The sequence below is a fragment of the Crinia signifera genome, chromosome 1, assembly GCF_055691185.1.
Source record: "Crinia signifera chromosome 1, ASM5569118v1, whole genome shotgun sequence".
NCBI classification, from domain to species: domain Eukaryota; kingdom Metazoa; phylum Chordata; class Amphibia; order Anura; family Myobatrachidae; genus Crinia; species Crinia signifera.
In genome coordinates this window covers 228,372,999-228,386,450 of record NC_139217.1, presented here as the reverse complement: position 1 = coordinate 228,386,450, position 13,452 = coordinate 228,372,999, and the positions used below count along the sequence as shown (strand labels likewise).

Below are 13,452 nucleotides of genomic sequence, written 5' to 3'. Positions count from 1 at the left end.
TACAGCCTACAAACAAGAAGGCAAGAAGGTACCTCCTATTGTACAGGCACATTCAACGTGGGCAGTATCTACTTCCTGGGCAAATAAGGCCAAGGCGTCGGTGACGGAGATATGTAAAGCGGCTACTTGGTCGTCAGTACACACTTTTGTGAATCATTATGCTCTTGATGTTTCTCTAGCCCACTTTGGGAAGCATGTACTCCAAGAGGCGGTTTCCTAAAGGCCTCTTTATAATAAAAGATTATTTTACATGCATATTACCCTCCCGTTTATTGTCTTGGGTATGTCCCAATTAGGGATGCCAATCCCGGGGCATTTTTTCAATCCCGGATTTCGGGATTGAAAAATGCTCAATCCCGGGATTCTCGGGATCCCGGGATTGTCATCCCTAAAAGAAAAACATGCCCTGTCCACCCGTTTAATCGACATGGCAGGGGGGGGGGGGTGGACATGGTCGGGCGGGCATCGACAAGGGGCGGGCGGGCATCGACAAGGGGCGGGCGGGCATCGACATGGGGGGTGGGCGGTTATCGACATGGGCGGGCGGACAGAGCAGCGCTGCGGGGGGTGCCTGCTGCAGCCCCGCAGATTACCTTACATAGGCGGGCTGGAGTGGGGCACATAGCGCTGCGGACGGTGAAGCTTGCAGGAGGGGAGGTCAGTGCGGCCGGAAGCAGTCACCTGTGATAGGCTGCTGTGGCCTGCGCAGCGTGACAGTCAGAGGTCACGCTGCGCAGGCCGCACGCCGGGGTCGGGAACAGCCGGGCAGCTTCTGAGCGGGTGCTCAGAAGCTGCTCGGCATTAGACTGCGCGTGCGCAGTCTAATCCCGAAATCCCGGGATTGGATACTCCAATCCCGGGATTGAAATCCCGGACATTTTGGGGCCAAATCCCGGGATCCCGCCGATCCCGATCCCGGGATTGGCCACCCTAGTCCCAATGTATGGCTGCCATGGGGATCGTAGAAGAAAGAGTCGAATTATACTCACCGATAATTCCTTTTTCTTCCTAGAGATCCCATGGCAGCCACTTATTACCCTCCCTTGTGTTTCTGATGTGTTTCTCTAGGGACCAGGAGACGGAGACACTCAAAAGATGCAGGGGAAGTGGAGGAGGGGTCCATTATACCCAAGGTGGGCGGTCCCAAGAGAAAACAATCCTGTCTGTTCTAGTGGGGGAAGGGAATATCCCAATGTATGGCTGCCATGGGATCTCTAGGAAGAAAAATGAATTATCCGTGAGTATAATTCGACTCTTTTGTAAATAGTATCAGGTGCATGTATATTTGGGCACTGACACAGTTTTCCGATTTTTGCCTCTTTATGCCATAACAATTGATTTTATATTAAACAATGGAAATGCAGGCCTTCAGCTTTAAATTAATGGAAAAAAAATTAAATAATGAGCACTCAACTTACTAACTAACCCTAAGCATACCCCTAACCCAAATTAGACTAACCATAAAAGTTCATAGTCGCAACCTAATCCCCCAGTTTAAACTACACCCATTAGCCTAATATTGCTATTTTACTGCCGGGGGCTTAGTGGAAGGGAGTTAGGGGGCATGGCCAAGCAGGAAGGTTGGCTGGGTGGTAGCATGGCTCCACAATCTCGTCATTGTGGCTTTGCCCCTCACTAGACAGTTTTGAAAACCCAGGGACTGTGTAGAGGCGGGTGTTATGATTATGGGGTTTAGCGTGAATCACCTAATCGAGTGTCCCTTTGGATCGCCCACTTGTACTCTGCTGTGTGCAACCAAGGGTTTGCCAACTCCTAGTGCTGGAAAGTCCATATTCCATCTGAGATTTGTGACCCTTGTTTTCAGGGGCCCAAATGTAATTGAACAAATGAACAATCATAAATAACATCAAACAGGTGGTGGAGCGCTAACATAAAAATTGTATAAGACCAATTGGGTATCACAAATATTTTATTTACTAATAATAAAATTAAAATATTGAATTGGTTTAAAAAGCAATTGCGTATTTCATATTACAAATAAAAGTATACAGCCTAATCCGGGATGCAAAGATAACTTATACATACATGTATACAAATGGGGGTATCTCACTTGTTCCTAGAAATACTCTCCTGGGGTGGGGTGTGACAGTCTCCCACATAAATCAGTGGAAACTGGGATGGCGGGTGTCCATAAACCTGCTGGAGTTTTCTTGGGACCTGATCCAGATTTTATTGGATCCTGGGGTTCAGTCCTTGATGCGGTAGCTCCAGATGCAATAGCAGGTGGTGGTATCCCTTGGAATGTCCACTAAATGTCCAACAGTGGGAAATGTGGGGAAGTGGAGAGCTGGTCCAAGTGAGGGTTCTTATTTGTAATCCCAAATTGATAGGCTGTATACGCTTGGCCTGACGCGTTTCGTCGTCCACAGACAACATACCTTTGAAAAAGTTGTCTGTGGATGATAAAACGCGTCAGGCCACGCGTATACAGCCTATCAATTTGGGATTACAAATAAGAACCCTCACTTGGACCAGCTCTCCACTTCCCCACATTTCCCATTTGGCAGATGGAGAGGGCTGGTGGGTGGCAGTTCGGTGCGCTGGGAGCCACTCTGATGAGAGAGGCTCCATCTGTAATTAACTGGCATGTCTCTGATAGACACTCAGCCACCGAGGCAACTCAGAGGCCAGAGAATACCAAGGCTTGGAATCCTGGAGAGCTAACAAAGATACTGAACTACCCTAGGAGTCAGTGTCTGAGACCGATCCGATGGCGACCCGCACCCGGCTGTATGGTCATTCTTCAGATCCTACCTGCTGCAGGTAGGATCTGAATAACGACTGATCCGCGGGACCGCGCATCAGATTGGTATCGGTCCACACCAGGACAGAAAAGTGCCCAATCACCACACAATCTACATCCAATTGGTCAGAATTGGATCTAGATTGATGCATACCTCCCAACTGTCACAATTACAGCGGGACAGTCCCGATTTTTGGGTCCTGTCCCGCTGTCCCACCCCCGGCAGGCATTGTCCCGCTGTGGGGGGTGGCAGTTGGGAGACCCCCCAATCTAATGGAATAGATGCTGTGCGCATGCGCACAGGGTCTATTCTAGTATGAAAATGAGGTTGCGGCTAATTAGCATAAGCCACACCCTCATTTGCATACGCCCGCCCCCTTTTCGGCGAGTGTCCCTATTTCTTCAGCACGAAAGTTTGGAGGTATGTAGATGGGATCGGACCCCTGTCGTCCTGGTGTGTACCCAGCATTACAGTTTCCATCACCCTTAGGATCAGGATGCATTCCTCCTGCAACATATTTATAGTAAGTGTGTATTAGGCTCCAATATTGTTACCTGGGTGTGTGCTGTGCAAGCATATCTCCTTCTCACTCCTGGATCACATGTGGTATCTTCCAGGCAGAAGCTGGCCTTGTGACCTTCTGCAACCTTTCGATGGGACACAGAATCCAGGAGGTCATAATGACTGAAGGAGTCCATACTGTGATAATGCCTTTTAGGGAAAAACAGAATAAATACCTAAGAATATATACCGTTATAAAGATTTTGAGAAACCCTGTGATAACCGCAAATAGTACTTACTGGTGGCAGCTGTGCCATTCCCATGTATGCCTTGGCTTCACTGGCAAGAAGTCTGCTGTCCCACGATTTTTAACTCTTTGAGGGAAGCGTAATAGAACTCGGAAACTTAAATCAGAAACATCAGGGGAGTAGGCCGATCTGAAATTGGGGAAAAGAGTTTTGAATAAAAATATGTTGTATAGAAAACAAATAACATCACATCTGGTTTTTTTTATGTGTTTTATGTAACAGCTAGCCTATTCTAGTATGTTATTTTTAGTAATATTGCTATATTTTTTTTTTATTAGTATCATTTGGGCTGACCCTGAGACCTGCCTTCTATCACACTGATGCAATCCCTCACCCTGCAGCCTGGGCTTTAAAACACTGGTGCACACCCTAGCCCTCCCCACACAGTCTATTACTGACCCTCCCTGCTAGTGCCTAACCCTAATCCCCATGCCCTGCCACCTAAATCTAACCCAGCAAGCAAGAGGAGGAGTTTGCAGGTCCACAATAAATATAAATGCTAGACCTTTTAATATCATTGCTATATTGCATTTCTGAGGTTATTAACATAATGATGGCCATTATTATCGGCTTGTCCACCACGTCCAGGTTACCTCAATAGGACAAGTCCCTAACACTACTCTGAGACAGGTCTGGGACGGCAGGTGCGGGGAGCGCGGCGGAGGGGGGGTGACAAGTTCAAATGTAAGGACATGTTCTAAAGCTGGGGTAGCCAACCCTAGTCCTCGAGAGCTACCAACAGTGCATGTTTTGCAGGTCTCCTTACAGAATCACAAGTGAGCTAATTAGCTCCATCTATGTATCTTTTAAAACGTGTCAGTGATTAATGACTGCAGCAGTGCAGCAGCTAGGTTGTCTGGAAACTGTGAACTGTTGGTATCTCTCGAGGGCTAGGGTTGGCTACCACTGTTCTAAAGCAAAGGTAGGAACATTGTGATAAGAGAGTATGTGTAAACTCCAAATGTGTTGGGAGAGTCAGGGCCGGTGCTAGGGGGTTGGGCGGCCTCCTGCAAACTATAAATTTGCGCCCTCCCTCCCATACCTTATAATAGAGACAGTGCATGTTTGAGGTACGCACAATAAAAAAGGGGGTATGTTCTCACAATGAGTGTTTTTTCACATTACAGCACACAATAGCATAATCTTATTCATATTACACTGTATGTAGTCTTACTTATTTACATTACACCACACACTAGTGTCCCTTATACACATGCAACATTATGTCCCCTTATATATAATACCAACAGTAATAGTTCCTTTTACATATAATGCCCATAGTAATGTGGCTTACACATAACAACCAGAGTAGTGCAAGTTACACACAATGTCCACCAGGGGTTGAAGTGGAAACTTGAAAGTGGGGGTATGGAAAAGTGAAGGATGTTGCTATGCGCTTGGCGAAGGCGCGCTCCAGAAAAATGGCGTGGCCACTTTAAAGGGGCATGTTCTTGAGTGTAGTGTGCGACACCATATACCTCTTATACACATTATAAAACACAATTGCAGACCCCATAATACTTGCCCCTTAAACATTATGCGACACACAATGAGCCAAAATTCTAATAAATTTAGTCAAAAATCACATTATACCACCCGGATGGCAAACATTCACGTTAAGGTGTCCATACATGGAGCGATGTGCTCCGTGCATTTTGAACTAGATTGCGTTGCATCTAGTTAAAACATATGTGATGCGCTAAAGCAGCGTCGTTCTGACATAGATGCGGTGCGATCTAGTTAAAAAAGTACAGCATACTTATTGTGCTTTGCGATGTGGGGGACCGCTTATCACCTCGCAAAACAGGATCGCTCTGTGTATGGGCACCTTTTTGCCACAACGAAAGTGCCAAAATTCACATCATGCCACCCAGATTGAGCCAAAATTCACATCATGCCACCCGGACTGAGCCAAAATTCATGTTATGCCAACCAGATTGAGCAAAAATTCACATTATTCCACCCAGATTGAGCCAAAATTAACATCATGCCACCCAGATTGAGCCAAAATTCACATCATGCCTCACCCCCCACCCCCCCCCCCCCCCCGACCTGAGCCAAAATTCACATCATGCCACCCAGATTGAGCCAAAATTCACATCATGCCCCCCGGACTGAGCCAAAATTCACATCATGCCCCCCGGACTGAGCTAAAATTCACGTTATGCCACCCCGACAGCCAAAATTCATGTTATGCCACCTAGATTGAGCCAAAATTCACATCATGCCACTCGGATTGAGCCAAAATTCACATCATGCCCCCCGGACTGAGCCAAAATTCACGTTATGCCACCCAGATTAAGCAAAAATTCACATTATTCCACCCAGATTGAGCCAAAATTAACATCATGCCACCCAGTTTGAGCCAAAATTCACATTATGCCACCCAGTTTGAGCCAAAATTCACATCATGCCACCCAGATTGAGCCAAAATTTAGGTCATGCCACCCAGATTGAGCCAAAATTTAGGTCATGCCACCCAGATTGAGCCAAAATTTAGGTCATGCCACCAAGATTGAGCCAAAATTTAGGTCATGACACCCAGATTGAGATAAAATTGATGTTATGCTACATGGATCTAAAAAAAAAATTCACGTTTTGCCACACGGATTGAGCCAAACTTTACATATCATTTGGGGACACAGGGACCGTGGGGAGGCAGGGATCAGGGCAGGGGGGGATGCAGGGACAGGGAGGATGAAGGGACGGGGACCGGGGGATGCAGGGACAGGGTTGACTCAGAGACTGGGACCGTAGGGGACGCAGGGACCTGGGGGGGGATGCAGGGACAGGGACCGCTGAATGACGCAGGGATATGGACCGGGGGATGATGCAGGGACAGTGACCAGGGGATGATACAGGGACAGGGACCGGGGGAAGATGAAGGACTGGGGGGATGCAGGAACAAAGACTAGGGGTACACAGGAACCAGGAAGATGCAGGACTAGGGTAGGATGCAGGGACCAGGGGGGAGGCGCAGGGACAAGGACTGGGGGGCCACAGGGACCAGGGGGGGGATGCAGGGACAGAGACCTACCAGGGGATCAGCAGTGATGCCTTGCCGCAGATCTCCACCCTTCTTGTACACCCTGCTTTAATAGTAGAGTCCACAGCTGCTGTCCCTCCTCCGCAAGCAGTGACAGCGACACTGCGTCAACCTCCTGCACAGTGCACACAGTGTCCACCGCCGCTCTACCTCTTTCACATGCAGGGACAGCGGCATGGGCACCTTCCCTTGCTGCCCGCACACTCACTGTTTCTATTCTCCTAACTCGGTGGCTCCTCAGTCAGGAACATTGCACAGTGCAGCCTGCAGAGCGCCGAGCCTAGGACACAGAGGGGGAGCTCCACGCTGATGCTGATCGGCGCTCCCCCACTGATGCTGATTGGTGCTCTGTAGGCTGCACTAAGCTGCATGCCTGACTGAGGAACCGCCGGGAGAGGATAAAAAGTGAGTGTGCGGGCAGCAAGGGAAGGTGCCTGTGCCGCTGTCATGTGAAATAGGTAGAGATGCGGTGGACTCTACTTGTCTTCTAAAGCATCTGGGGACAATTAGAGAAACAGGTGCCCCCTAAATCTGTCACTCGGCGGGGAGCAGGGAGCGCCTCTCAGGTCCGGCGCCTACCTGCTTTGCTGAGCGGGTAGCGCCGGCCCTGGGGAGAGTACATGTAAACTCCACGGGTAAGTGTGCTAGTCGAGGCATCTGGAATATCAGAGAGATGTACATAATATATGTGGTCTACAACTGGAGGTGATCAGACAGAATTGGGAAAAATGACGTGGTAGAGTACGTACGTTTACTCAGAAACAAAGTAACACCTAAATGTAACTCTCTCTGCACATGTTACATCTGCCACACCTGCAGTGCATATGGTTTTGTCCATCTAAGAGTGAATTTGCCTTTGCGAGTGAACCAGAGTAATCCTCTTAGTCAACTCCCAGTAATGCACTGCACACTTGTGCACTCAGTGTGCTTCAGCTCCCAATGCTCAACACCATTAACTATTGTCCCATTGGCAGATAGGTGAAGCTGCAGCACTACCCCACTCCCATGCACTCGAGGTGTGCCACCCGCCACGGCACACCTCATCACTCCCGCATTTACATGGGAATGACCAGTGTTTGCATGGGAGCGCCCATGAAATGCTAGGCATTCCCATGTCGGAGCACCAACAAAATTATGCGCATGTACAGGGCACAACCATCGAGCGCGCGGGAGACCAAATGCAGTAGAATCAAAGCCATAATAAGTTGATATCCAGGTGCATCAACACCATTTTGCTGTGGAGATCAGTTCACTTCTGTTTACAAATGTACCAATTAGCTATAGGAACTTAACTTTTTCAAATCCCTTTTCCACTTTTCTTTAAAAACTTCATCATGGCAGTTTATTTAATATGCTGAGGTCTCGCTTTTTTTGTCAATAAAGCATCCTTGTAAAATGTTTTTTTAATGAAACACCTATGACCATGCTTTTCATGTTAATTGGGCCTGATTCAGACCTGATCGCAAAAGCAAAATCTTTCTCAAATAGTCAAATCCATGTGCACTGCAGGTTAATGTAACATGTGCAGAGAGAGAGAGAGAGATTTTGGTGGAGTGTGTTCAAACTGAAATCTAAATTGCAGCCAGTATTTACCCTGCACAGAAACAAAATAACTCACCCAAATCCAACTCTCTCTGCACATGTTACATCTGCCCCTCCTGCAGTGCAACATGGCTTTGCCCATTTGAGAAAGATTATCATTTTCTATCAACTCTGAATCAAGTGTGGAATTTGCCATTTGGTGTTTTCTGTACTTCTGCGCAAGCTGGCGGGGGTGGAAAAGGGACTGTGGGTGGGAGTTGACTCCTTTTGTGGGAGAGGTCCGGACAAAGAAGGCGTGTGTGGACCAATTGGAGGGAGGGCCACATTGGCTGCATGATGTCACACGCAGCCCCAAGAGACCCAAAACATAGCTGGTTTGCGTCTGGCTTCACAGCTAGGCTATGCAGATGGTACGGGATGCAGTTTAAATCCCGGCGGTCGGGATCCCGACACTTTCTCCCTCCGTGGGTGTCCACGACACCCCTGGAGGGAGAATAAATTAGCGTGCCGAGCGCAGCGAGGCACCGGGCCCGCTGCGTGGCGAGCGCAGCAAGCCCGCAAGGGGGGGGGGGGGGAGATCCACGTACCCCCCTTGTCGGGATTTCGGCAGTTGGGATTCCAGCATCGGGATTTTGAATGCTGGGATCCCGACCGCCGGGATTTCATACTGAATCCGATGGTACTGTGTGAGTGGTTCGCTGTGAAAAATGTTGTGGGCACATCATCGGGAAGGCCTTTCCCTTGCCCAAGGATTGCAAAACTACAACCCAGTCTGAATAAAGCCCATAATCTGCAGATAACCCTTTTAGAAACACTCCAATCTCTCCACCCCAGGATGTTTAATCATCGTAATGTGAGTGCATGTTTTTTCTCACCTGGCCAGACAGTTCTCCTCAGCTGCACACAAAAGACTATACAAAGGCACTCTCTGGATGTAGGTAGCAGATTGTATAAAAAGAGCATCTGGAACCAGATCTGGGAGGCCTGCAAACACAAAACCAAATTGAGAAGTAATTCAAAGCCGGATTATAAGAAGTTGTGGATATCTGTATTTTACTACCATTATTATCATTCTCAAATATTGGTAATGTGATACATTTGGGTATTACTAATACATGCGGCCAAATGTATTAGCTTCTGAGTTTGGTGGCCATGTGGGATGCTGGCCAGATTCAGAGGCTTTTGTAATCAGGCAATTCACGTAATGCTTTTGCCTTGTAAATGATTGCCCCTTTAAAAAAGCCTCAGAGTTCGTTCGGCATCCCGCACGACCCCCAAACCCGGAGGTTATTAGATTTGGCATAGTGTTATTTTCTGCTGCAGATGGTATTGATAAAAGTTACATATGGTGATTCTGCTTGTTACTGGCACAGTTGTGACCTCACATTGCTACCATATTCCATTTAAAAAGATATATCCATAATAGCATTTGATTTCAACTTGAAACTAAATTGAAGCATATAATAGAGAATTGGAGTAAAGGTAGAGATAGATAAAGTAGAGGGAGAAAAAATATTGTAAGCTTGCGAGCAGGGCCCTCCTACATCCATGTTGGTTTGTATCTACCCAGTTTGTTTAACCCCTTGAGTGGTAGGTTTTGCTGGGGCAGGACAAACCTACCAGGGCAGGTTTGTCCTGCCCCAGCAAAACCCACCACAGTTGGAATCCCCCTCCCTCACCTCTGCTCCGGCATTAGTACGCCGGAGCTTCCCTGCCGCCGCTGTCCCCGCTGCCTCTGTCACATTCAGCAGAGACGTCGGTGGCCGGCTGGGGGATGTTCGCGGCGGCTTGAGAGGACTCCGGTGCCTGAGCGCTCCCGAACATCCCCGAGCCTGCCGCCTACGTCATTGCTACTAAAATTATTGCGGCATGCGGAAACGGCTGGGGGAGCGGGGTTAGAAGAGCTCCGGCGTGCGAACGCCGGAGCACAGGTGATGGGAGGGTTGGGGGAATGGCTGGGGGGGGGTGGGGGGGGGGCTCTAGAGGTGCTGCACCTATTTCATATTCACATCAGTCCCTGCCCCAGTGGAGCTTACAATCTACATTCCCTACCACATGTCCACGCGCACTTATTCATTATAGGGTTAATATTTGTTAGGAGCCAATTAGCCTACCAACATATTTTTGGAATGTGGGAGGAAACCCACGCAAGTACGGGGAGAATATACAAACTCTGCACAGTTAGGGCCATGGTGTGAAACAAACCCATGACTTGAGTGCTGTGAGGCAGTAATGCTGACCACTGCACTGTCCGTGCTGCCGTGACATGGTCAAAAGGTCGACACAAGCAAAGGATGACACTGAAAAAGGTAGACATGAGATTTTTATGAGTTTTTTCTAAACCAACTTGTTCATACTTACATAATTACCATCCCAGTAGGCATAGAGGGAAAATATAATAGTGTGCCATACATGGTGCTGCGGGACACTAATATCGTGTCCATGTCGACCTATATTGACATTGACACCCCAAAAAATTTGAAAAACTCATGTCTACCTTTTTCATGTGTTTATCTTTTGTCTGTCGACCAATAGTAGTCGACCTAGACACTGACGACCGAAAGATCCACATCCACTAGAACACTCAATTGTATACAATATAATCAAAATTGACTTGTCTGCATAGTCTATTTTTTCTTATGATGCTGATTCCACCGGGAGAAACATCGACATTGCAAGCTGTATACACACTGTGCGATTTGTGCTAACTATTCTTACGATATTACCTAGAAAGTAAAAAATGGAAGCTCAAAGCGCACCATCTATGTATGCACCTTTACAGCGTATATGGTCTGATAACCGACTTGCAGACAGATCTTCCAATATTTCATCATTTTGTATTCGTTTCATTCATTTAGGAGAGATAAATAGTGGGGATTGGAAGTAGAAACTGTATAGTGTGTTTACATCACATATTATGTGTGCATTGTATAGTGTGTACTGAAGATGAATAAGTTGTCTTACCATACTGATATTGGCGTCCTCCAGATCTCCTGCCAGCAGGGGCCAAATTGGGTAATAAAACATTTTGACTCCTGTAAGTGCTTCTAGGTTCATCCCCAGCCATATTCTGTATCTCTGGAGGAGGCCTTATTGGAAGGACATGGGGGTGAATGTCGTTTGAATTAGGATTAGTATCTTCAGGAGTTATAATATCTCTCTGAATAGAATTTGTTCTCTGGATAACCTCCCTATGATGACTTATATCATTACTCTGAGTAACACCCCTCTGACTGCGCTGTGTAACATCATCCCTGTTCTGCAGGGCATCTTTTATCTGAGTAGCAGTTCTGTGACTGACAGTGCTGGTTTGTGGAAGAATTAAGAAATTTCTTTGTGAATTGGTCCTTGCAGCGATATCACTTGTTTGTATTAGAGTTCTCTGCGTGACATCATTCCTGTGTAATAGCATTTGCTCTCTGGAGTCACTTCTCTGTGAAGGATCATTTCTTTGTGTACTGCTTGCCTTCATTATTCCATTTAGCTGTAGTTCGCCTTTCACTACTGTAGGATATATCTGAGTAATGTCATTCCTCTGCAGGTCCTCTCTATGATTGGTCTCACTCTTCTGAGTTGAATGTCTATGAGCTTCATCAGCTGTAGTGATTCTCAGTGTAGCAAAATTCAAAGTGCTAGGAGTATGAGTGACGTCTTGATTCTGATCATTCATTCCTCTTCTACCATTAGTGCTCACATCCCCTAGTCTGGGCGCCATATGTCTTCTTGGGACAGCTTGGTTACGAATCTCAGAGATATAGAAAGTACCAGCTCTATGATCAGAGCCTGAACTCTGTAGACTAAACACTCGCCCATTAGTTTTCCAGCGAAATCTGCGACTCCATGAACCCCTTGGTCCATTCTGTTGTGCCCCGTGAGTCAAGAGCAGGAGGAGAAATGGAATGAAGACAAAAGGAGGCATTTTTGAGAGTAAAGGCAGCAGATTTGAGATCACTTTCTTGGTATAGGTAAAATTCCCCTTTGATTATACTGGTCATTTAGTGGCTTTTGGTGCTCTCTTACTTTGTTTTTCGGCTGAATCTAGCTGAAATTGCAGGGGTCTTGTCTTGTTCGCTGGTGTGGTTCATAAGGTCTGCTGGAAAACTGCAGAATTGACTGTAACTTATTTGCGGTGATCACTCTCTTAGTGTCTTCTGTTATACCTGTATGTGGTAACTCTACCCTCCTGCATATCACACTTTTCTGCTCCTTCACTACCTCCTTCCTCCACAGAAAACCCCTCCTTCTTATTGTACCTCTCTGCCAGGTCTCCTCTTTACACACAACACCACACACACACACACACACACACACACACACACACACACACACACACACACACACACACATACACACACATTTTGAAATTCTGCTCTTCAGTTTTGTAAAAGCTACTAAATTAAAATACAAGCAGTTCCAACCTAATAATATGTGCATCATACAACATTCAAATATAAAGGGGTATGTTTACTAATGGATTTTCAAAACCCATGGTTTTTGCTTATTTTGCCTGCCATATTTGTGTTGAATCGAATGTTCCAAGGTACAAAAGGATCTTTAAAAAATTATTTATTAAATAACCACTGTGGGGGAAATTTACTAAAGGAAATTTGTAAAAAATAGCACATCAATACAAATACGAATTGCCATATTTTCGGGATAGTAAATGTCAAAAATAAGTGTATTTCTGGATACAAATACACCTATTTTTTTTACAAATTTCCTTTAGTAAATTTCCCTTAATGTTATATTGTCGTCTGGATTCATGGATCTTTTTTTTTTCTCTTTTTAAACAGTGAAAGATAATTTTGTTCTGAAGATAATTATGAATACATTCGAGGATGCTTGGCATAGTCTATTCTGCAAATAAACAATGAGTATGCATATAAAAAGAAACTGGTTTGGTTATTTGATCCTTTATTAGAGGAAATTCTGAGGTACAGGGGGTGAAATTTAATAGGATGAGAGATTCAGAAAGTGAAAGATTTGGGTAAGAAATTTCCAGTTTTTTTAAAGCGGCAATCCTTCATGCGGCAAAACCAGTTTGATTTTGCAGTGTGTAAATGATTGCCGTTTTAAAAAAAAACTGGAGATATCTCTCACTTTCTGAATCTCTGATCCTAAAATTTCACCCAGGATGTGTAACATTTGTTTATTTACTAATGTTTTTTTCTGTTCTTGTTTTGGTTTCATACCTATTGTCAGGAATGTGTCTTGAATTTATCATGCACATACAGTGTATTACATTGTATACATTTGCTAAAGACACATATATTTAGTCCAGCTGTCCCTA

General features: G+C 46.0%; 1 protein-coding gene across 1 annotated transcript; it reads right to left on the bottom strand.

Annotated features, from left to right (window-relative positions):
- Window positions 1–1,345: 1,345 nt before the first annotated feature.
- Window positions 1,346–12,433, bottom strand: LOC146065798 (uncharacterized). The gene is made up of 5 exons (XM_083179067.1): window positions 11,127–12,433; window positions 9,038–9,146; window positions 3,566–3,703; window positions 3,320–3,476; window positions 1,346–1,372 (listed from the first exon to the last, which is right to left on the bottom strand). The coding sequence occupies exons 1-5, from the start codon at window positions 12,079–12,081 to the stop codon at window positions 1,346–1,348; spliced, it is 1,386 nt and encodes a 461-aa protein (XP_083035193.1). The 5' UTR covers window positions 12,082–12,433.
- Between the last annotated feature and the right edge of the window lie 1,019 nt (window positions 12,434–13,452).

What these genes read in the sequence shown, in the direction of transcription:
- LOC146065798 (XM_083179067.1), bottom strand. Translation starts at nt 12,081, where the DNA reads ATGCCTCCTTTTGTCTTCATTCCATTTCTCCTCCTGCTCTTGACTCAC. An exon ending in GAGGAGAACTGTCTGGCCAG is followed by an intron (nt 3,704 to 9,037) that starts GTGAGAAAAAAC and finishes CCCCAATTTCAG; the next exon opens with ATCGGCCTACTCCCCTGATG. An exon ending in CTTGCACAGCACACACCCAG is followed by an intron (nt 1,373 to 3,319) that starts GTAACAATATTG and finishes ATTAATTTAAAG; the next exon opens with CTGAAGGCCTGCATTTCCAT.